Raw genomic sequence first — 24,703 nt, 5'->3', positions numbered from 1 at the left:
TTGACTGCATACTCACCATTAGCATTTAAGCACACACCTCCCCCCAAGAATCCTGGAAACTGCAATTTATCCCTCACAGAGCTATAAACCCCAGCACCTTTAACAAACTACAGTTCCAAAAATTCCCGGGCAGGGGAAGTCATGCACTTCAAATGTATGGAGTGTATGATGAACGTATTGCCAAGGTTGTTGTTTTTGTTCCAAACATTGCAAATTTTGGACAAAATGGACTGTTTCAAGAAGTGGCAGAGAGATATCTCTAGATTTGTCTGGCAGGGCAAGAAGCCTCGGATAAAATTTAAGATATTAACAGATGCTAAAGAAAGAGGTGGATTTGCCCTGCTAGACCTTAAACTTTATTATGAATCAGCCGCATTTTGTTGGCTGAGAGAATGGATGCTTCTTGAAAACACGGATGTGTTGGATTTGGAAGGTTTCAACAATGTATTTGGTTGGCATGCATACTTGTGGTATGATAAGGTTAAAGCACACAAAGCGTTCAAAAACCATATTGTCAGAAAAGCACTGTTTAATGTCTGGATAAGATATAAGGACTTGTTAGAAAATAAAACCTCAAGATGGTTGTCACCAATGGAAGCAAAGGCTCAGAAAAAACTCAATATGGAGGCCAAATGGCCGAAGTATTGGGAAATTTTGGAACAAGAGGGAGACACACTAAAACGGCAGAGCTTTGAAAAATTGAAAAACAAAGTGTGAGATTGGCTCCATTATTACCAAATAATGGAGGCATACAAATTGGACAAAAAAGTTGCTTTCCAGGTGGAAAAATCAAAATTGGAAACAGAATTGATAGAGCCAAAAACCAAGAATTTGTCAAAAATGTATAACTTGCTGTTGAAATGGAACACTCAGGATGAAACAGTGAAATCAGCTATGATTAAATGGGCACAAGATGTTGGACATAATATAATGATGGCTGACTGGGAACGGTTATGGACCACAGGTATGAAATTTATGGCATGTAATGCCCTAAGAGAAAATTTAATGAAAATGATTTACAAAAATCTACCATCTGGCCAATAACAAATGTTGGAAATGTAAAGAAACTGAAGGTACATTTTTTCACCTTTGGTGGACATGCCCAAAGATTAAGGCATTCTGGGAGATGATCTATAATGAAATGAAAAAGGTATTTAAATATACCTTCCTGAAGATACCAGAGGCCTTTCTCCTGGGCATGGTCGGCCAATTGGTGCCAAGGAAAGATAGAACTTTCTTTATGTATGCCACAACAGCAGCAAGAATACTTATCGCAAGGTATTGGAAGACACAAGATCTACCCACCAGGGAAGAATGGCAGATGAAGTTGATGGACTACATGGAATTGGCGGAAATGACTTGCAGAATCCGAGACCAGGGAGAAGAGTCGGTAGAAGAAGATTGGAAAAAATTTAAAGTATATTTACAGAAATATTGCAAAATTAATGAATGTTAGAAGGATGCTGGAATGAAGCTACATGGCTTTAGCAGAAATGTAATAAAGAATTAAGTAAAAACTGATTGATAATGGCCAAAATGGAAAAATTTAAGGTTAGACCGTTAAGATAAATTATAGAACAAAAATTGAGAAAGATGGAAAGAATTTGCTGAAATAGCTAATTGAACTAGAATACAAAGGAGAGAGGTGTGAGGAGGTCGATGAAACAAGTAATGAAAGGTAAAGATATTGAATATTGGATGTGTGTTTTAATGTTTTTGCTTCTTTTTGTTGTCTTGTATTGTTTTTTCATGTTTTTCTTTTTATGTATTGTAAGGTATGTTCTGTTAAATTTTCTATTGTTTTCTTTTTTTCTTTTTTCTGTAATCTTTAAACTTCTAATAAATATCATTAAAAAAAAACAAATGTATGGAGTGTATGCAGACAGTAACAGTAATAATAATAGTAGTAGTACAGTGGTACCTTCAGGTTACAGACTCCACTAACCTAGAAATAGTACCTTGGGTTAAGAACTTTGCTTCAGGATGAGAACAGAAATCGTGCTCTGGCAGCGCAGCCACAGCGGGAGGCCCCATTAGCTAAAGTGGTGCTTCAGGTTAAGAAGAGTTTCAGGTTAAGAACAGACCTCCGGAACGAATTAAGTACTTAACCGGAGGTACCACTGTAATAATATTTCTTTTAATTTTGTTTTTAAAGGAAATGCTTCAAGGTTTGCTTATCCATAAACCGGAAGAGCCTTTAGACTTCTTGATCAAACAATTAAAACGAGACAACTATGATGGTGAGTAAAGGGAAGAAATAATTGTAGTTGGGGAATTGGGCAACTAGCAGCTCCTGAGCTGAATCCAGCCTATGAGAGGCAGCTCCTGCCCTACAAGTTGTTGACCTCAAGCCTGTCTTTCCCACCATCCTTTTTGTCTTATTGCCTACCCTCTTCCTACACATTTTCTCCCTTTATGGCAGCCACCAGAATGTTTTGATCAGTTTCTCTAGGACGCAGGACATCAAGACAGCTGATCAGCCACCAACTATATTTTCTGGCCTCCTCCCAAAGTGCAGACAGTCTCCCCCCCACCCACAATTTCTCTTCCTCCAGTATGGTCCTTCCAGCAGATCCCATCACCCCATGGCTGAGCAAAGCATAGAGGCACAAGTGGGAAGCTAAAATAACAGGGGAGCCTATCTCAGCTTTTAGTTCCCCACTTCCTCTATGCTTGGCTCAGCCACAGGGTGATGGGATCTGCTGGTAAGGCCATATTGCAGTGATGAAGGGGGAAAAGTGATGGCTTAGTTTCAAGGGGTTGCTTCATGTAGAGATTTGGCTGACCAGCCCTAATCAGTACCCAACAGTACCACCAAGTAGCGTAGCGTGGGGGTGCAGGGGGTGCCGGCCGCACCAGGCGCAACATTGGGGGGGGGGCGCTTGCACTCGCAGCTCTCTGCCCCTACCTGGCTCACTCACTCTCTCTCACTGCAGTGCTGGCTGTGCGAATCCGATCCGAGCCGCTTGGTCGCCGCCCACTGTGGAGGGGGTGGGTGCCAGGCGTGCAGTGTGGAGAGAGAGCGAGGGACTATCTGGGGGAGGGACACCGCAGCGGCCGCCCAGCGCAGCGCTGAGCGTGGGAGAGAACCACACCAGACCAGCCCAGGCAGCAGCAAGAAGAAGCTGGCAGCGGCAGCTGGTTAGGGGGCGCATATTACTTGCCTTGCCCCGGGTGCTGACAACCCACGCTACGCCGCTGGTACCACCTTGCAGGGCCGTAGCTAACTGCCCCGACACCTGGAGCGGTGGGGGCGGGGTGATCTGTGCACGGAGGCGCTGCAGCGATTGTGCATGGGGGCTCCGGGGCAATCTGCCCAAGGGGGTGGTGTGGCGAGCTGCCCATGGAGTCTACCTGGCGGACGCAAGCCCCATGCCGCCATTTCAGGCAGCACGGGGCCCCGAGCCACCGCGTCACTCCCAGGAGAGATGCTTGGCTCGGGCACGCTGCAGGCCAGGACCCGCGATAAGTGCCACCCCCTGCGGTGTGCCGTTTTGTCACCCCCCTCAAGGATGACACCCGGGGTGGACCGCACCCCTGTACCCCCCCTTCCTATGCCCCTACCACTTTGCATGGAAACCATAGGTAACATAACTCTAACACATAACACTAACACAAAATAACATAACATAACATAACATAACATAACATAACATAACATAACATAACATAACATAAATGTGAGCCTGCTGGATCAAGCCAATGGTTCATTTAGTTCCACATCCTGTTCTCACAGTGGTCAATCAGGTGTCAGTGGGAAGCACACAAGTAGGACCTAACCATCATCTGCACGACTGAGATGAAATTGGTTAGCGATGGTATACCAAGAGGGCTATGCCTTTCAGACCTAACAATTATTTTCCAGGAGCACCTAGGTACAGTGGTGGCTGATGCCTGTTTTGACTGAAAGGGCAGAAGGCAGGGAGTCCAAACAGCAGGTGGAGCTAGACCCATTTTTTGGGGGGGGGGGATTAATTACAGTTTTGTCCCCATCCTCCTCCCTGTTTAGTTCTACAATGGCCACACTGAAACCTGGGAGGAGGAGAAAGCTGACAGCCAGGGGCACCACTCCCTGGATTGGTTGTGAGTAAGAAGGCAGGCAGGTGGGGGCTGGCTGAGGGGTTGGTGGGGCAGCACCCCATTCAACCTGATTGAAAAGCCTCTGCCTAGATCAGGGTTTCCCAAACTTGGGTCTCCAGCTGTTTTTGGATTATATAGTTCCCATCATCCCTAACCACCGAGCCTGCTAGCTTGGGGTGATGGGAGTAGCAGTCCAAAAACAATTTGTGACCTAAGTTCGGGAAACCCTGACCTAGATATTAAGAAACCCCACATTAAATACTTATAAAATAACCATCAGTTTTGAACTTGAATACATATGTATATATCTATATATCTCTAAAACAAGTTAATTGATCCTTGCTGGAAATTGTGTCCCACTATTGTAATCTCATAGCTCCCCTGTCCTGAAACCTGAAATGGCAACTTTGAAAACAAGGCTAGCTTTGTACACAATGTACATGTTTGTCTGATGCTGGCAGCAGAAATCATGCCAGTGAATATGAGTGGAATTCGCTATGGTCTTTCTTTTTCTTTTTTTTTTTATAATAATTTTTATTAATTTTCCAAACATATAATAAAACAAATAACAAAACAAACCCTACAAGACATACAAACAAATAAACATGTATAATTTCTTAAACTTATTTTCAAAACCTTCTTTCCCGGACTTCCCCATACCTCCCTTTTTCTGCATCCTTATATTAACCCCTTCTCAGCAACCCTTCGTTCAGTTAATTCGCTCATTTTCTTTGTACATTCTTTAAGATTATAGTTTACAGCTGCAATTCTCTATTTCTTATAACCATAACATCTCAAGCATCATCAATTTTACAACAGTCTTTAAGATATTTTTTAAATTTCTTCCAGTCTTCTTCCACCGTCTCTCTCCCCTGGTCGCGGACTCTGCCGGTCATTTCTGCCATTCCCATATATTCGATCACCTTCGCTTGCCATTCTTCCAGAGTAGGTAGCTGCTGCATCTTCCAATACTTTGCCAGAAGAATTCTTGCCGCTGTGGTAGCATACATAAAAAATGTTTTGTCCTTCCTTGGCACCAATTGGCCTACCATACCCAGAAGAAAGGCCTCTGGCTTTTTCAAAAATGTCCATTTAAGGACCTTTTTTATTTCATTATAGATCATTTCCCAGTAGGCCTTTACCTTCGGGCAGGTCCACCAAAGGTGATAGAAGGTACCTTCCGTCTCATTACATTTCCAACATTTATTACTGGGCAGATGGTAAATTTTTGCAAGTTTGACTGGGGTCATGTACCACCTATAGATCATTTTCATTATATTCTCTCTTAATACATTACAAGCTGTAAACTTAATACCTGTATTCCATAACTGTTCCCAGTCATCAATCATTATGTCATGACCTATGTCTTGTGCCCATTTAATCATGGCTGGTTTTACTACTTGATCTTGTGTATTCCACTTCAGCAGCAAATTGTACATTCTCGACAGGTTCTTAGTGTTGGGTTCTAACAGTTCTGTTTCTAATTTCGACCTCTCCCTCTGGAAACCTATTTTCCTGTCCTGTTTAAATACCTCATTTATCTGACGGTAATGCAACCAATTTCGCACCTTAGACTTTAATTTGTCAAAACTCTGCAATTTAACTCTTTCACCATCTTGTTCTAAAATTTCAGAATATTTTGGCCAGTTGGACTCCATATTTAGTTTTTTTACCTCTTTAGCCTCCATTGGTGATAACCACCTAGGGGTTTTACTTTCCAGCAAATCTTTGTATCTTATCCAAACATTGTACAGTGCTTTCCTCACAATATGGTTTTTAAAGCCTTTATGCAATTTTACCTTGTCATACCATATGTATGCATGCCAGCCAAATCTATTATCATACCCTTCCAGATCCAAAATGTCTGTATTCTCAAGAAGTAGCCATTGTTTCAGCCAGCAAAAAGCTGCCGATTCATAATAAAGTCTCAAGTCCGGCAGGGCAAAACCCCCTCTATCTTTTGCATCAGTTAAAATCTTAAAGTTTATTCTGGGCTTTTTGCCCTGCCAGACAAATTTTGATATGTCTTTTTGCCACCTCTTGAAACAGTCCATCTTATCTAAGATCTGGAGTGTCTGGAATAAAAACAACATCCTAGGCAATACATTCATCTTAATGACAGCAATTCGGCCTAACAAGGAGAGTTTCAATCTTGACCATATTTCTAGATCTTTCTTCACCTCTGTCCAACATTTATCATAATTGTCTTTAAATAGGTTTACATTTTTAGAAGTCAAGTTCACACCCAGATATTTCACCTTTTTTGTTATTGTTAAACCTGTTTCCTTCTGAAACTTGTCTTTTTCTGCCATTGTTAGATTTTTCTCTAACACTTTAGTTTTTTGCATATTCAGTTTAAATCCTGCTACTTGACCAAAATTCTCAATTAGTTCTAAGACCCTTTTAGTACTAGTCTCTGGCTGTTGCAACGTCAGTACCAAATCATCTGCAAACGCCCTTAATTTGTAGTCTTTTGCTCCGAGCTGAATGCCTTTAACCAATTGGTCCCCTCTAATCATGTTCAGCAAAACCTCCAGGACTGTTATAAAAAGTAAGGGTGATATTGGGCATCCCTGTCGTGTACCTTTTTCTATAGGAATCTCTTCCGTTACCACATTGTTAACAATCAGCTTTGCTTTTTGCTTAGAATATATAGCACCTATACCGTTTTCAAATCTTTGGCCTACCCCCATCCCTTGGAGATTCTTCTTCATAAAGGTCCAACCAATGTTATCAAAGGCTTTCTCCGCATCCACAAAAATTATCACTGCCTTTCTATTAATGTTAACTTCCAACAACTCTAAAATGTCTATAATGTTCCTTACATTGTCTGACATATGTCTCCCTGGGAGAAAGCCTGTTTGGTCCTTATGAATCTCCTGCACCAATACTCTCTTCAATCTTTTTGCTAAAATGTCTGCAAAGATTTTGTAATCCACATTGAGTAATGATATAGGGCGGTAGTTTTTGACCTGGTTCTTTTCAACCTCTGCTTTCGGTATAAGTGAAATAAAAGCTTCTTTCCACGATTCGGGTGCCTTTTTCCCTTCCAAAATTTCATTACAAACTTCCTTCAGTGGTTGTATTAACCAATCCTTCAGTGCCTTGTAGTATCTAGCAGTCAAGCCATCTGGGCCTGGAGATTTTCCCAGTTTCATCTTCTGAATGGCGTCCTCTATTTATTGTCCTGTTATTTTCTCATTCAAAATTCTTTTACTTTGATCTGAGATCTTTGGTAATCCATGTTTTTGAATAAATTCTTCTATTTCCTTCTCATTAATCGGCCCTTGTGCATATAGTTTTCTAAAAAAACTTTGGAAACAGTTATTTATCTCATTTGGTTTGTGGATAATTTTTCCTTCCATTTCCAAACTTGTCACAGTGTTCAATTTTTGTCTCTTTTTCAATTGCCATGACAAAAGTTTCCCACATTTGTCCGCCGATTCAAATGTTCTTTGTTTCATTTGCTTTATCTTCCATTCTATCTCTTGGTTCATCAGTTCCATATATTGTGACTGATAATACTTTATTTCTCTCAAAATCTCATGAGACTTTGGTTTGGACCTCAATTTCTTTTCGGCTTCTTTTATCTTTTCCAAAAGTTTTTCTTTTCTCTCATTCTGTTTTTTCCTCTTTATGGAGTTTTGTTGTATTAGGAAACCTCGCATCACGGCATTGCTAGCGTCCCAAACTGTTCTTTTTTCCACATCAGTTCTCAAATTTATTTCAAAATAGTCTTTCAGTGCTTTTTGGGCCTTTTTGTAGATCTCTTCATCTCTAAATAGGGCGTCATTCATCCTCCATCTGAAGGTTCCAGTTGTTGTAAGTTTCATCTCTATCTTCACTGCGTTGTGGTCTGAGCAAGTCTTTGGGCAAATTTCTGCTTTTTTTATCTTCGGTGCCATACAACTAGTTACCCAAATTTGGTCAATCCTTGTCCAGGTCATCTTTGCTTCAGAAAAGAAAGTTCCCTCCCTCTCCAGAGGGTTCTTTACTCTCCAGATGTCAATCAAGTCCAGTGTTTCAGTCATTTCAAAAAAGGTCTTTGGAAGTCTCCCATCATTGGAGATAGTCTGTCTCTGTGCCTTATCCATATTGGTGGAAACAACACCATTCATGTCTCCCATCATTATAATTTTAAAGTCCAAATAGTCCATTAAAGTCTCATGCAACTTCTTGAAGAATTCCGCCTTCCCCTCATTTGGTGCGTATATTCCCAATATCATAATTTTTTCTCCTTGTACTTGTATTTCTATTGCCAGGTATCTTCCTTGTTCATCTTTAAAGATCATTTTAGGAGCCAATTTCTCTTTTGCATAAATTACAACACCTCTTTTTTTAACTTTATCTGATGAGATGAATTCTTGTCCAAGCCTCTTATTTATAAGTAGTTTCCTGTGTATCCTAGTCACATGCGTTTCTTGCAAACAAATTAAGTCCAATTGTTCTCCTTTCAAAATATGAAAGACTTGGCGCCTCTTCCTGGGGAGGTTTAGACCATTACAGTTCCAACTAAGAAGTTGCAGAGACATTTTGGTGCTATGTACCTACTCCTCCAACTGCTCCAAGTTTTTGTTCTTCCTCCGATGGTAGTAAAAGTCCAAATGAGAGATTTGCAATATCTGTCGGTTCTTTCTCCGCTGTTGTGCCTACTGTTCCTTTCTGTAGATCCTCCTGGTTTCTTTCCAAAAACAATTCTTTGTCTTGAATTGTTTTTATTTTAATCTTCCTTCCTGTGTAGTTAAAAGACAGTCCTTGTGGGAACTCCCACCTGAAAGGTATATTGTTCTTCTTCAGAAGGTAGACCAGATCTTTATAAAAGGCCCTCACCTCCAAAATGTATTTAGGGATGTCTTTGAAGATCTGTACTTGACAGTTCTGGATTACAAGGGCCTTTTGGTAATGTAGATCTAGAATTTTGTCTCTTTCTTCTTTAGATCTCAATGTAATCAAGCAGTCCCTAGGTTTCTTGCCTTGCCTTCTGCCCAATTGGAAGGCCGTTGTTATTTCAAATTCTTCCTCCTGGAATTCGTCCTGCCAAAATTCCAAAATATTTTCTGTGAGGAATTCTGCAAGACTATCTTTCTCTTCCTCTGGGATTGATCTTAATTTAAGATTTTTCTCCTTTCTCTGAAGTTCCCACAAAGCCAGGGTTGCATCATGTTCATTCACCTTTTTCGTAATTGGAGCAAGCTCCCTCTTAGTTTCTTCTGCTGTGTCTTTTGCACTTTGGGCAATCTTTCTTGTTTCTGAATTTTCTTGAATAAGTTTATTTATCGAGTCTGTATTAGAGGCTACGCTTGCCGTGTTCAAGTCCAATCTTGTTGTCAGATCATTCAATTTTTTTGTATTCTCCGCTGACTGCTTTGTCAGTGCTTCCAAAGACTGATTTATTTTGAGCAATGCCTGTGTCATTGACTCCATAGATGCAGTTGGTGCTTTTTCCTGTCCAGCTGGTGTTGTGCCTTGCAAAGAACCCCTTTTCTTTTGAGTTTGCTGGGTTTGTTTTGCTTTGGATCTAGTTGTTATCTCATCTGGTTGGCTACTCATGTCCTCAAGGTCAATTCTCACAGGAAAGGCTTAGAAGTGGAAAGTTCCACTCTTTCCCTCTCACAGTAACAAATTTTCTTTAAGTCCTCTAGAGGGAGCATTTAATTGTATCCAGTTTAGAAAGTCAGAAACACATAGGGTAGAGCAGTGTTTCCCAACCGGTGTTCCGCGGCACACTAGTGTGCCGTGAGACACCGGCTGGTGTGACGTGGGAGGGAGGCGGGCGAGTCGGGCGGCGAGAGGCGGCGGCGGCGAGGATCCGCGTCGAGCCGGGGGCGGCTCCGCGGTGGTGGTGCCGAGCGGCGGGGCAGCGCGCGCAAAAGGGAGGAGCGCGAGACAGCGGAGGAGGAGGAGGCCGGCATGTCCGGGCAGCAGCAGCAACAGCAGCAGCAGCAACTCCCGGCGACGGCTCCTCCTCCGCCCGCTATCGCCGCCACCACCACAACAGCTGCCGCCGCCTCAGCTGCCGCCGTCCCTCAGTCCCTCGCTCTGCTGCCTCCTCCCACCCCGGCAAGGGGAAGGGAAAAAACGTTCACTTTTGTGCGTCCCTCCCGGCGTGACGCTGCGCGCTGACGTCACGGGGCGGGGCTTTAATGGTGGTGTGCCGCGAGATTTTTTTCCGGTAAACAGGTGTGCCGTTGCCCAAAAACGTTTGGGAAACACTGGGGTAGAGAACAAAGAATCCCAGAAAACAGAGTCCAAAAGTCCATAGTCAAAACACTTTTTACAGTTTCAATCTGAGATGTTCACAAAATAACTCCATTAAAGTCTTATAACTTTGTTTCAGTCAAAACCCCAACTTTGTATCCAATTTGAGTTGACAGTTTAGTTGCCAGGTGCTTGCTCCGGCAGCCCGACTCAGGGTTTTGACAGTGAAAGATCTCTTTCCTCCACTCCTTTAAGCAGGCTTGTAAATTTCACTCTTATTCCCCCCCTTCTCCTGCTCACTGGGGGGGAAGTTTAAGTCCGATGTCAGGTTTTAAACAACTTAGAAGTTAACCTTCATTTAAATGCAGCTTTGTTCTTTCGTTGCTTTATTTACATGCAGTCCGGGGAGGCAGACTTCCTTACTTTATGCCTTTCCCGTTTTCAGCCAAATTTTAAAAGTCCCATTTTAAATGTCCCGTTCCGTCTGTCAATCTTACTCACGGGTTTTACAGTCCGAGTTCAGTTTCAGGAAGGAATCGGCGCTCTCTGCTCAATGGTGACGCGGCTTCACTCCGCAGGCTGGGTGACAACTCTCAGCACCGCGCTCACTCCCGATGCCGCTCCGTAGCCTTTAAAAAGGCTCTTTCACAGTACCGGGGGGCGCAAAAGGTGCCCGCCGAGTCTCCTTGCTTACAGGCTTCAGCGTCTGTAATTTTAGGGGTCCCCCGCTCGCCGTAGCGGGTCAGACCCGAACTTGCGGAGCAGTCCTCCCTCGGAGCTCGAGGCAAGGACCGCCATTAAGCACTGGCGCCAACCGGAAGTCCTTTCTTTTTCTTTTTTGAGTCTGCAAAAATGTGATTTGCTGCATTATTTTTATGTTTCCTTTCCATTGAAATGCATAGAAATTAATTATGTAAATAATTGTGTTAGTTTCAGACATAATATAGTGAGGCAAACAGGATTTAGCAGGAGCCAAACTGTAGCAGAATGTAAACAGTGCTGATTGTGGCAAGTACAGGACAGGACAGAAATCACTGCCTCCTTATGTTCCTACCCGTTGCCCACCATGTGCTAATTTCTAGGGTTTGTAAGATGCTTCAAGTTTCTTTTCCTGTGGAAAGCCAAAGAGAAAAGCGCATTAACAGATCCCTTTTTAAAAAACAACAACCAAGATGCCTTTCCTGGGAATGGCAGGAGTTCTTGTGTATCCATTATTTATACTCTCTGTGCCTCCGTCTGATAACTTCCTGATGTCATTAAGCTTGCTAATTACTCCTTTTGTCAAGTGAAAATTTGGCTTCTCAGCTCTGGCAGCTTTTGCCTGCCATTTATTTTTATTTTTAAATTACTTACTTACTTGCCACAGCTAATGACTTCCACAGCTCAACAGCTTCGCAGTCGGGGAAGCTGCAAGTGGGCTTCTTAACATGAGTGTGTGTTTGTGTGTAAGGCAGGCTGACGAATCGAACAGCCTGCGTTCCTGCCACAATGAAGAGCCGTGTACCCTCAATCAAAATTATTTGATTTACAAACTGTTCACCCTTAGGCGGATTAGATTTGGCTATGCACAACGGCACTCTAATTTTTCATTCCACATGAGCTGTCAAGGCGAGAATGGTGTCATGTTGCTTTGATGTTTCTGTAACGGTTTACTCTGGGTTGTTGCTTTTTTAAAACACACACACACACACACACCAGACGTTCTGTTGTGTCACATCAATAAAATCTCTGTCACTAGAGACGTCTGGGGCTCTTTATGTTTTAGGGTTGAGATTCATATCAAGGTGAATTTGAAGCTAAATATTTGGGGTTGGTGAGTGAGAAAAAACAATTTGCATCCAGGAGCTGTTTCTGAATGTAGCTTGCACCCATTCTGATCTGTTTAAGAGAGGGTTTTTTTCGTTTTGTTTTTAAGTACACCATAGAAAAGTTTTCATGTAAACCTTTTGGCTGCTGAAGCAAGGGCATGATTCAACTGATGATAATGATTGCTATTTTGATTTAGGGCATAATTGCTCTGGCCCCCAGCCCACCCCATGGCATGCCCCGCTCCCATGGTGTAGTGGGGTGTGCATGCACCTGCCCCAGGTGCCACCAGGGCTTCCAATGCTGCTGGTGAAATGTGACCCCTTTCACCCCCCCCATCTGCTCTGGATGGTTAGGGGAGCGATCAAAGAAGATTTTGGAAGGCGCGGGGGGAGAGTTTCCTGCTCATGCAGCGCAAGCCTCTCTGGGGAGAGCATTCCACAAATGTCTTGTGTTTGAAACCCTGGGAATCCACTGTTAGTCAGTTTAGATGATGTTATACTACGTAGACCAGTGAGTGATGCAGTATAAGGCAGCTTTTTGGGGGAGAAATTCAACACAGTGCTAAGGAGATTGCTCCAACATCCTGTTTGTCTGATGGAATGATCTTCCCTCTTCTCCCCTGTGCACTGTTCTGGAGTTTCTCCCAACCCCCCTGAGCCAATTTGGGGTGTAGGGGTGTGTTTAAGGATGGAGGAAAGCCCCACTGTGCTAGCAAAAGTTCTTGTAGTGGCTCCTGTTAGTGGAACCAGTTAGCTGAACTGTGTTTTTAAATTCTTGAGCTGAACATCCTAAATGACCAAGCTACGGTTTGTTCCTTTTATTTTTCAGAGTGGGATTTGAAAACAAAGCAAAAAGCTCTTGATTTTGAGTTTCTAGTAAAAGAGATTGTCTTTGGTTTAAATGAAGCACTGCTGTCTGCTCAAGTTCAGAGTATTCTTATTAAATAATGGAAGGAACAATGCTAAAAAGAGCTGTTGAGAAAAAAAAGAAAGAATAACAGAGGAGGAATCTCTAGCAATCTTGGTTTCTTTGTGTGTAAATGTGTGTGTGTTTTAAACAAATTTCTTGATCACAGAAGAAGGTACTGACTGAAGAGAGGGAGAAGCATTACCTTATTAAAGTCATCAGGAAAGCTATGAATTTTCATGATCTCTCCTTCCAAGGCAGCTTTCGCCCCAGAGAAAAATTCAAACAGAGATGTGGAAGGAAAAGAAAAAGAGATTGTATTTTTCCCAGGTGTGAAGGCAGAAAAGCTTTTAATTAATAATTGGTTCTAAAGTACTCCTTTAAGTAGTGTGGCGTGGGCACGATGACGCTATACACAAAGGCGCTGGTAATTTATAGCTCCAAACGACAACAGGCCTTGAGAAACTTTTTTTAAAAAATAAAAAAATCTTTTATTAAGTACAGTAGCTAGAATGTCCATCTATGTTTATACAATGAAGCATGCAAAGTTAAAAACAAATATTCTTTAAGCACAGCAGCCTAGCAAGGTTGCACAAAAGAAACCATCAAGTAAGGCAGAGATCCCATCTTTGTAGGGAAAGCAAGATTGCTCTGCTTGAAGGAGGAATTCCATTTAAACCTAGAGGAGAGAAGCTTAGTCTCTTTTGCTATTTCTAAACAGAGCCTGTCGGGCTCTTGAAACAAGTTCCTGCTTTCTTCCGAAGCTCACAGGTACCAGGCACTGCCACTGTCCGCCCTTTGGGCTCTAGAACTCAAAGTTCCCAAATTGAGATGAATGGTTGTTTGGTTTGGGCTGGGGTTTGTAGCTAATCTGGTCATGTATCATCTGCTCCCGGCTCTTATGATCAGTGTTGAGAGTCCCAGCGTACCTTCACCATCCCTGGCTCTCACCACGTCCACCTCCTTGCGCTTCCTAAGACTCTCAAGTTCCTTGCGGGTGCCGTCAAACTCCTCAATGTCGTCCAGCTTCAGTTCCAGCTGAACAATCACTCAGAAAAACCCAAGGACAATGGGGTTGTATCCAGTGTCTTCCTCAGAGTAGACCCATTAAAATGAATGGATATAACTAACTTGGATCTGTTAATTTCAATGAGTCCTCTCTGAGTGGATACAAACCAATCAAAATTTATTTTTATTTCTTAAATATATACATTGCTGTTTAAAAAAACCCCTCAAAGCAGCTTACAAATAACAAAACAATAAAACCATTAGTAAAAACAACTATTTAAACATTAAAAAAATAAAATCAGCGATAAACTAAAAACAGGTTAAAACATAGGATATGTGTCCCCTCTTCCTACTGGGTATTTTTGCTTTTTAAAGAAAATGGCACTTGGAGACTTAGGGAAGTTAAAAAGGTAAAATATTTTATTTTAAAGTAAAATAGGCAAAAGAGAAGATGTGTCAGGGGACAGAATTATTTAAAGAAACAGTTACTGGTATCTTATCTATCGATCGATCGATTGATTGATATCACAGTGGATGTCACAGGCTTCTAAACAAGATGGTAAATGCACAGATTATTTTCACTTTGGTTCATAGCTGTCAACGTTTCCCTTTTTTTAAGGGAAATTCCCTTATTCCGCATAGGATTCCCCGCAAGAAAAGCGAAAAGTTGACAGCTATGCTTTGGTTCATTAAACTAATTGCAGCGCTGTTTCAGTTTAGGTCATAAAACTAGGGTTCTGAAAACTTGACACTTTCTGTCAGTTTCTCCAACCTTTTACAAATCTCACCCCTGAGGCCTCCTCTTTTGGTATACTAGCCCAGGGGATCAGCACACACTCCCCTCCTAACTGGCAGTGGCGTAGCATGGGGGGTGCAGGGGGGGGCCGGCTGCACCGGGCGCAACATTTGGGGGTTAGGGTTAGGGGGCGCAAATCCACGGGTTAGGGGGCACAAATTACTTGCCTTGCCCCGGGTGCTGACAACCCACGCTACACCACTGCTAACTGGTTTGGGATTACTCCTCTCTTCAGAAAGTCTGTCCCCTTTTTACTGAACTTGAGACCTAAATAGAGTATTTCCTCATATCTCCACTTCTCTTTTCTCAAATTGAGCTTCCTGGTTCTCACTAGTCTATATACTCTTAAAAGACACCAGCCACTTTATTTTAATCTAACACCCAGCTCAGAGACTTCCTTCTCTGGCTGTAGATACTATTCTCAGGGCAAATTGCACACAGTTCAGAGGCTATACCAGGGGTCAGCAAACTTTTTCAGCAGAGGCTGGTCCACTGTCCCTCAGACCTTGCGGGGAGGGGTGTACTATTGGGGGGGGGAGTGAACGAATTCCTATGCCCCACAAATAACCCAGAGATGCATTTTAAATAAAAGGGCACATTCTACTCACGTAAAAACATGCTGATTCCTGGACCGTCCGTGGACCGGATTTAGAAGGCAATAGGGCCGTATCTGGCCCCCAGTCCTTAGTTTGCCTACCCATGGGCTATACTATCCAACTGAAACGCCAGGAACCCAGACTCTCAACTGCTATTCTTTTTCCAGTCACAAAGTTCTGTCTCCACAGACCTTCTGGCTAGCTGGACCTGCAGCCAATCAGAGTGAGTCTTCAGCCCTGCACTCTGCGAGCTACAACTCTCCTGTGGGTATCACCATACTCTAGTCTACCTGAGTCAGAATAATAAATAAAATCACTTATAAACTAAAAAACAGGTTAAACATGTCTGGGTAGGGTTCTCTAAACAAAAATATTTTAGCAGGCACCAAAAAGAGTAGTTATGTCAGGCAGCAGGGAGTTCCAAAGTGTGAGGCAGCCTGAACAGGGGCTTGTAATTGTGGAGGTATACAGTCGTACCTCGGGATGCGAACGGGATCCGTTCCGGAGCCCCATTTGCATCCTGAACAGAACGTAAGATGCGACTGCGCTTCTGTGAGAGTGCAAGGTGCGTTTTGCCGCTTCCGCGCATGCGTGTGATGTCATTTTGAGCATCTGCACATGCGCGAGCGGCGAAACCTGGAAGTAACGCGCTCCGTTACTTCCGGGTTGCCATGGAGCGCAACCCGAAAGTGCTCAACCTGAAGCACATTCAACCCGAGGTACGACTGTAGTTTGTTGAGGTTTCTGGTTATTCGATCCCCTAGGTACCTGAATTTGGTGCGGCAGTTTTTTTGTTTTTTGTTTTTTTGATGTTGGTGAATTCCTTTTGGGTATGCGGAAGAGGGGGGGGCAGTGTTGAAGCACATAGCCTCAGATTTTGCAAAGTTTACGTGTCGGCCCAATGAGAGTTATTATGACTAATTATTATTTATTAGTATTTTGCCTTCCCCCCACAGAACCAGGACTCAAGGTGGCTTACAATTTATTTATTTATTTATTTTAAAATCTCAGAATGCTAAAAACATATAATGGTTAAAAAGTAAGCAACCTATAACGGAATTAAAACAATATAAAATATATTAGTCTGAAATTAGGGTGGGTTGAAATAATTAAGAAACAGTGAAAGTTTTTTAAAAGCCTGGGAGAATAAAAGGGTCTTGGTCTTGTGCCGGAAAGAGTGCAGTTAGTGTTAGGAAGCCCTTATAGGGATGGTATTCTACATTCAGGTAGGGTTGGGCAAATTTGAAAATTGTGGCTTCTTTCAGTTTCTCAGTTTTCTGTTTTTAGGTTCAGCTAGTTACAGTTCCACATCAGTTTGTGGTGTTCTTTTTTTAAAACTCTTTGTGGAAATTCATCTGTGTTTTGTGCAAATTTCTTCTAATATTAACATTTTTGTATGCAAAGTCTATCAATATACATGATTGCAAAGCAATTTCCCCTAACAGAATGCATATATGACTTCCACAGATGTATGCTTTTTGTGCACACTTTACCAGGGCATGTACATTTTTTGGCATGCTACTGGGCTTGAGAACTGCATTGTAAAAATTAGGAGAAATGTAGACTCGGAAGGTTGTATGTCTGAGTTTTTTCAAAAAGTGAGAATTAAGCAAGTACATCTTTAAATGCGATCCAAATAAAATTTCATCCTTCATTCAATCCCCGTTCCCCTTTAGTAGTCATCCACCTCACTACATTTGGCAGCGGCATTCAGAAGGTACATTTTAGAGTTTGGATAGGAACTCACTTGCAGGTAAACTGACCCCTAGGGCTACTTTAAAGATTAATACTAGGAGTTTGAATTGGACCCAGGACAAACAGCAGAAACTGTAGCACTAATCTGAATGTAAATTAGCTGTGAACAAAATAAAGATGATGATGATGATGATGATGATGATTATGATTATCAAAGCTGAATCTTAATCTCAGAAAAATGAATGAAGTGCAGAGAAGCAGAATCAGGTAGTGGTTGGATAATTGAACATGGATTGCTTATTCAACAAAGTCACACCTTGTTAGATAACAGAAATTTTGGAAGCCAAATCCTTGACAGCCTTCTGTGTTAAAATTTCCATCTTGGAAATGTATAACACTGGCATTTTAGCAGCTGCTTGGGGGGTAGGGGTGGTGGTCATGCCATAGCCCTAGTCCAAGAAGGAGTTAAGTACACAAAAATCAGTGGGATTCAGCTGGCATAACTCTCTGTTGAATGGTGAACTGTTGACTGTATAAAGGGATCGGTGTGCAGACCAGAAGGGTTAAACAGTCCATTACAAAGTTGCCCTAGAAACACTCTGCCACCCGTGTGGTACATTTAGGGACTGAGCCCCAGATGATTTTTACCGGTGTGCAGATGAGTAAATCGGCACATTTCTGCATTGGCACGTCTTCTGCCAGCTCCTATGCAGAAGGAAAAGCAGATTTAGTACAAAGTGAGCATTTACAGTAGCCCTGGGCAATATTAAAGCGTGATACGGTGTGTATAATGGTACGTTTCCTTTTTCTCCCCCCTCCTATCAAACGTTTGTCCAAAAAGCTGTGTATTAAAGCTTCAGTACCTCAGGGTTTTCTTGTGAATTTTAAATCGTGCTCCTTACTTAAACCTCAAAAGGATCTGTAGATAGAAAGGTTCGTGATATTATATATATATATATATATATATATATATATATATATATATATATATTGCTTTGAAGCGGGTTGAAGAAGTTGATTAGTGTTGGCACCACAGCACATTTCAGTGGCTCTGTTTATAAATAATTCCTCACTTACCAGGCTGGAGTTTCAAGGTGTTAAGATTTTTTTAAAAAAAAGGGGGATGGAGGAGAAAAAAGCCACACAGGTTTTAATCACATTATTTTTTTGAAAGAAATTAGGTGACAAAAACAGCTTGATGTAGCCTTTTAAAGCATTCTTTTCCTGATAATGTATAGCCTTTTCTTGGTGCTCTTACAAGAGCCAGTAAGAGCCCTTCCTTTAAACCTCCCAAGTCAAAGAACTTTGTAAAGATGAATTTGTAATTTGGGGGGTTCATGCATGATTTAAAATTTTCCACTGCTCAACTCCATACTGGAAAGCGGTTGCAAAGCTTTGGGGTGGACGGTGGGGTGGGGAATACACTTCTCTCTTTCCCTTGGCTCTCTTGCCAAGATCAGAGAGCATCGCTCCCTTTTGGATAGCAAGATCTAGCGAGGTTTGTCATTTTTTATTTTGGCCGGCTGGAATCTTCGACTGAAATTATCTCCACAGGTACCTTTGGAAAAGATGTGAGGGGTAGAAGGGAGCAGGCTTCCAAGAAAATGCACTGGGAGACTAGCCATCACAGTGCTTGTATATAACATGGCAGTGGGTGTGTGGGTGGGGGCAAAGGGGCAACAGATCACAACCTCAAAGGGCATCGTGAAAATGGCAGGTGTCCAAATTTCAGATTTTAAACAAAGCTGAAAGATTTCAGGAACAGAGGGCAACAGAGTGAGGTTCAAAGGATATATTTGCTTGTGGATCTAATTAAGATTCAGTTGCAAACAAAATCTCCAAAGCAAGCAGGATTTTAAAAAAGTATTTAAGGTTGTTATTTTCTGTCTGTTTTATACCTGCCATATAATGCTTGTTCTGCACTTGCAATAAATTGGTCCTTTAGTGTAAGAGCACCTACACTTTGGAACTTCCTGCCCATTTATGTTATTACCTAATATCAATACACCTTCACTGTATTGTTTCCTGTGGTGCCAAAACCTTTTTTGTTCCAACAAGCTTACCCAGGCACATAACTTTAACATGTCATATTGATAGATAGTTTTGGCTGGTTGCTTGGTTGGCATCTGTTTGTCTCAGGAGACAATGGAAGAAAGTGCCTTTGAGGGTGAAGTCAAACCATTGGAGGGTTACAGCTCCTACTGTGGTGGTAGAGACCGAAATGGAAGAGACATGTTTTGCTGCAGCTGGGGCAGATGATGGCATCTGGCTGTGCTGATGCAGGTGTACCATGACGTTTCTTCTTTCTGCACTCCTCCCAGTGGTCATTCCTCCTCTGGCTATGGCTATGGATGTATGAACCTGTCTGTCTCCAGGCATTGCGGTCATCTGCAAGGGATTCCCAAATGGAGGGGGTGATGTTGCCAGCCTTCATGTCATGTTTACAGACATCTTTGTAGCATAGAGTTCATAGAATCTTAGAATCATAGAATCATAGAGTTGGAAGAGACCACAAGGGCCATCGAGTCCAACCCCCTGCCAAGCAGGAAACACCATCAGAGCACTCCTGACATATGGTTGTCAAGCCTCTGCTTAAAGACCTCCAAAGAAGGAGACTCCACCACACTCCTTGGCAGCAAATTCCACTGTTGAACAGCTCTTACTGTCAGGAAGTTCTTCCTAATGTTTAGGTGGAGTTGGTCTGCTAACAGGCCTGGTGCCTGAAACCAGCTCCCCGTAGAGCACGTCCTTGGGGATCCTGCCATCTTCCATTCTGTAGACATGACCAATCCAATGTAGATGTCACTGAGACAGGAGTGCGAACATGCTGAGAATGTGGGCTTGGGAGAGCACGTCTTTGTTTGAGACTGTCCTGTCCTGCCATGTGATGCCCAAAATCTTCCTGACGCAGCACTTATGGAAGAGATTGAGGCTTTGCTTCTGGTGGGTATAAGTTGCCTACGACTCACTTCCATAGAACAGTGTGATGCAGCATTGGTCGTTAGCATCACATTTTCCCATACTGTTTTGGAGAGGTGAGTCATTGCCATAGCTGCCTTGCCAGTATACTTGTCGAATATACCAGGTTGGGGAAGGCTGCATTAAAACAAAGCATCAAAGGAGATATTAAAAGAGTAAAGTTTAAAAGGGTGTGGAAACCAAAAAGTCTTTGTCTTTCCGTAACCAAGCCCTGTCTCTTGCACTCAGGGAACTTTGAAAAGACTGACTTATACCAATAGTTACTCAGCCGTTGAGTTGTACCCCAAGATAACTGTGTTTTCAAAGAATCGGTTTAGGTGGGCTGAAATACCATAAGAACATTAGACAAGCCTGCTGGATCACACCAAAGGCCCATCTAGTTCTGCATCTTGTTCTCAGAGTGGCAGACAAGATGCCCCAGTGAGAAACCCACAAGCACAGAGATCATTCTCCTGACTTGCAATTCCTAGCAGCTCTGATCCAGAGGCCGCTGACACCCCATGCCACAACTCCTGAAAATGGGCATATGTACACACTAGATCAGGCATAGGCGAACTCGGCCCTCCAAATGTTTTGGGACTACAACTCCCATCATCCCTAGCTAACAGGACCAGTGGTCAGGAATGATGGGAGTTGTAGTCCCAAAACAGCTGGAGGCCTGAGTTTGCCTGTGCCTGCACTAGATATTTAAAGTGCGTTATTTCCCTCAAATATTTCTTGGCACTGTAGCTTACCCTTCGCAGAGTTACAATCCCCAGCAAATCTTAACATACTAAAGTGCCCAGAATTCTTTGAGGGGAAAGAATGCGTTTCAAATGTGCTTTAAAGGCCTAGTGTGTACACAGCCTTAATCTCAGCCAAGAACTTCCCCAAGGCTTCCTGCCTCCTACACTCTCAACCCTTTGTTTCCCCTTTATGTCCACCTCCCCCTGCTTTCGCTAGACCATCCTTTCTGGTAATCCACCTCAACTTGATTGCCGTTTCCCAGCACCTGGGCCTCCTCTCTCCCATATTTTAATCATTAAAAGCCCGCAACGGTGCTCGAGATGGAAGGGCCCATTAAAACCCCGCACACGTCCGCGTAACGAAGAAGATGCGGGGACATATGTGCCGAGGGGGAAGGCGGCTGGCGCGCCATCCCTTTCTTCTTCTTCAGCTCCTCTTGCCTTTAATCTTGCTCTGAAACCAAAAGAAGGTTGTGCCACGGACAACCATGGACTCGAGGAATGAACAAGAAAAGAGCAGGGAGGAATCTGATATTAATGCTGTCCAGGGGGAGAGCGAGTGAGCAGCGAGACAAAAGGACTGAGGAGGGTGAAAACACACATGGAGTAACTTGTTTTTTCTCTCTCTAGCGGCTGAAGGGGGGGGGGAGTTTTTGCCATCTTGCTCCAGAAGGAACCTGGGAAACGCACCTCGTGTCTCATCTTCCCCAGCTCTGCCCAGGAGGTAGCTAGTCTCTGGGTCAAGGAGACGTGAGGGGAAAGTGAAATGAAAACCATCTTCTTTCTAAACTAGCAAAATACCTGCCATGGTTCTGCTCAGACGTCACACACATCTAGGAGGGGTGTGGTAGGTCTGTTCTCTTGACACAGAGAGTGCATTGCACACACACACACCCCAGCGCACCCCCCCCATGCCCCTCAACCCCAGATCTTTGTTGGTTGAGCCGGGACTGGCCAGGATGAGGCCTTGGAAGGCCCGCTTCCTCTTACAACACTGTTACATATTCCTTTTTATTTTTTCTACCTTGGGAACTAGTTGCAGCCATTAATTTTTTGACTTATTTTTTTTAAAAAGAAATGATATGCCTTAATACACAAAGCAAGGTAACTTTAACAAAAATCAATCATGGCTTTAATTAAAAGATAAATAAATCCATAGCCCACACTCTTGTTAAGCAAATAGTGCCCCGATTAAAAACCATGTAAGAGCAAAACCACATAAAACTAATAAGAGCACAGGACAAATAGCAATACATCAAGCCCTCAAATTGTGCTTGCTTTACGTATATGATCATAACCTTATGTCCGGCTGCTGTGGGGAATATATAAATAAATGGAGAGCCAGGTCCACCTCTGCTCTCCATTTATTAATTTTCCCTGCATTGTTCACCCACTAGGTTTTGCAGGAGGACTCTGGCACTAGCATTCCAGGGTCCTTGCGGCACCTTCCCAAAGCTAGGTAAGTGAGGCACAGGGCTTTGGGAAGGTTTCACAAACGCCCTGGGAAGCTTTCAGGATTCTCCCACAACCTTTCCAGACCCTAGTAAGTTGCTCTCCATGTTGCAGGGGTGGGAGGCAGTTCCAGGGGTTCCTGCCTCTGTGCGTGGACTCCTAAAACCGAACCTTGTGGAAGTGGTGGGCCCACTGTAATCAAAACAGCCATGATCAGTCACTGTTTAAAAGCATTGGAAGTGGGGGCAGTCACTCCATAATGCAGGCAACATGACTGATCCAGTCTCTGCCCCCTGAATTTGGAGCATGTTGAGGACTCTTGATCTGGATCTTAAATTCTAAGCGGGTGCATTTCTCAGAAGGTGTCCCAGGTGTTCAGGGCTTTGAAAGCCAGAAAAGTCAGAACCAGTACCCAGGGATACACAGGCAACCCGAGTGCACTCAACAGGTAGTCCTTAGGCTGCAGGTCTCCTGAAGTAGTGGGGAGGTCCCATATATGTTTTGGAATAGCAGCTGAATCTGTCTTTTACCCTGGGCCATTAGGTCCTCCCCACTCTGCTTGAGATTGTAGCCTATCTCCTCAGAACAGTGAGCAAAGCTTGCTTTTCTTAATACGATCTGTTGTTTACCACCTTGAGATACTACTGGGCTATAACTCTCATTGTTCCCGGCCATTGGTCACGTAGGTTGCAGCTGATTGGAACTAGGTCTAGCAGCATCTGGAGGGGCACAATGTTGCCTATCCTATGTAAAATAGCAGCATTCCTTCCCCACAATTACTAGCTGACCACTAGTCCAAACCTGAGGTCTTCATACTAAGGGGGTAAATTGTTGGCATCTTGAGTTAATCCCTGCTGGAGGAGCCTACTTTACTCTTGATTACCAAAATTAAAAGAAAAATTCTAACTAAACATTAGGGGAAAAATTCTGATGGTAGGAGCTGTTCAATAGTGAAATGGACTACCTGGGAAGGTTGTGAACTCTTGTTCACTGGAGGTTTTTAAACAGAAGTTGGATGACAATGTGTCAGGGATTATTTATCTGTGATTTTTCCATTACAGGGTTTGGAATAGATGCTCTTGGGGTCCTTTCTACTTTTATGATTCTATGTATATAATCACACTGAGACTCTTTAAGTTTGGGTGGGAGGAAAGCTATGTTCATTGAACAAAATGCATGATTGATTGGAAAGGTCTTAGTTCTATCTAAGGTGGAGAATGCATGATCTTGCATCTTGGATGGTGAGAGAATCAAAAAGGTGTCCTCTCACCAGGGAGGCATGGAGAAAATGGAAGAGGAATTGGGTATCAGTCTAGCACTGGATAAAGTTCAATAGGTCAACATAAAAAGGACAGTCTAGGAAGGGGACTAAGCCTACAGTGCACCCCAGCATTTCCAACATTTAAACATATGCTAATAAAAGGAACTGGCATGGCAATGGATATTGCAGTTATCTTCAGGAAATTACAAGGATCCTTAACAGCTACAATGTTGTGACATTCATGTGTTTTTTATTTCATCTACAGTTCCAAAGATCTGTATACTTGGACCTCCTGCTTCTGGGAAAACGACTATTGTAAGTGGATTTTGTGCATGCATGGAAATGTTCTTAATGGATAGCAGATGTAGGACTCATTGCCTTTATTAAAGTCTATATTAGTACTTAGCATTTTTCTGGACCTGGACAAAAAGCTCCAATATAGGTAAATTGTGGAATTTACTCCCATGAGATGTGGGTGACGGCCACCAACTTGGATGGTTTTTAAATTATACAAATGGAGGATAAGCCATGATTGCTATGTTCTACCCTGCACTATCGGAGGCAGTATGCCTCTGAACAGCAGTTGCTGGGAATCACAAGTGGGTAGAGTTGCTGTGCTCAGGTCCTTCTTGCTGGCTTCCCATTGGGGCAACTGGCCAGCCACTGTGAGAACAGGATGCTGGACTAGATGGGCCACTGGCATGCTCCAACAGGCTTGCCTTATATTATTACGGTGCTTCAGACCACCTGTGATGTTTCCGTGAAAACGCAGACATCTTGGCCTATGGCTTGACATTTTTAGTAATCATTGGTATAAATCAGTCTTTCCAAAGTTCCTTGAGTGCCTGCGATAGGGCAGTTGGCCGCAAGAGTCAGGAAACTCCCAGTTCAAACCTTTCGTCTCTTCCAGATTCTCAAAAGTAGCCTTAGACAAGAAGCCACTGTATACTTTCAGATTCTCTTCAGCCCACATCTTTGCAGCTATTCTGTTCTACCTCACAGTGGAGTTGTGCAATGTATGGGAAAGTGTTGGAAAACTTTGAAGCTGCGGTCCTCTACCCATCTGTCTAGGTATAGGATTGCAAAGTCAAGCCCTTCATAAACATAAAGTAGTATGATTAACACAGGCCTGTCCTTGCACTAAATCATTGCTCTCTCCTACTCTGCCTAAGGCTGAATCCTTTAAACTCTTTACAGA

At 43.0% G+C, this 24,703-nt stretch overlaps 1 protein-coding gene across 5 annotated transcripts in view; it reads left to right on the top strand.

Moving 5' to 3' along the window:
- AK8 (adenylate kinase 8) overlaps positions 1-24,703 on the top strand; it is a 111,879-nt gene that overhangs the window by 5,532 nt on the left and 81,644 nt on the right. For 4 of the 5 annotated variants that reach the window (XM_082207847.1, XM_082207849.1, XM_082207846.1 and 1 more), the window contains exons 2-3: positions 2,156-2,240; positions 23,771-23,820. In XM_082207847.1, coding sequence (XP_082063973.1) covers positions 2,156-2,240; positions 23,771-23,820 — 135 coding nt within the window. The remainder of the gene's footprint in view (positions 1-2,155; positions 2,241-23,770; positions 23,821-24,703) is intronic. The other variant, XM_082207850.1, reaches the window with a different exon arrangement.

This window comes from Podarcis vaucheri (genome assembly GCF_965113315.1).
Source record: "Podarcis vaucheri genome assembly, chromosome: Z".
Lineage (NCBI taxonomy): Eukaryota > Metazoa > Chordata > Lepidosauria > Squamata > Lacertidae > Podarcis > Podarcis vaucheri.
The sequence above is the reverse complement of the archived record's forward strand: the minus strand, read 5'-3'. Positions and strand labels throughout refer to the sequence as shown.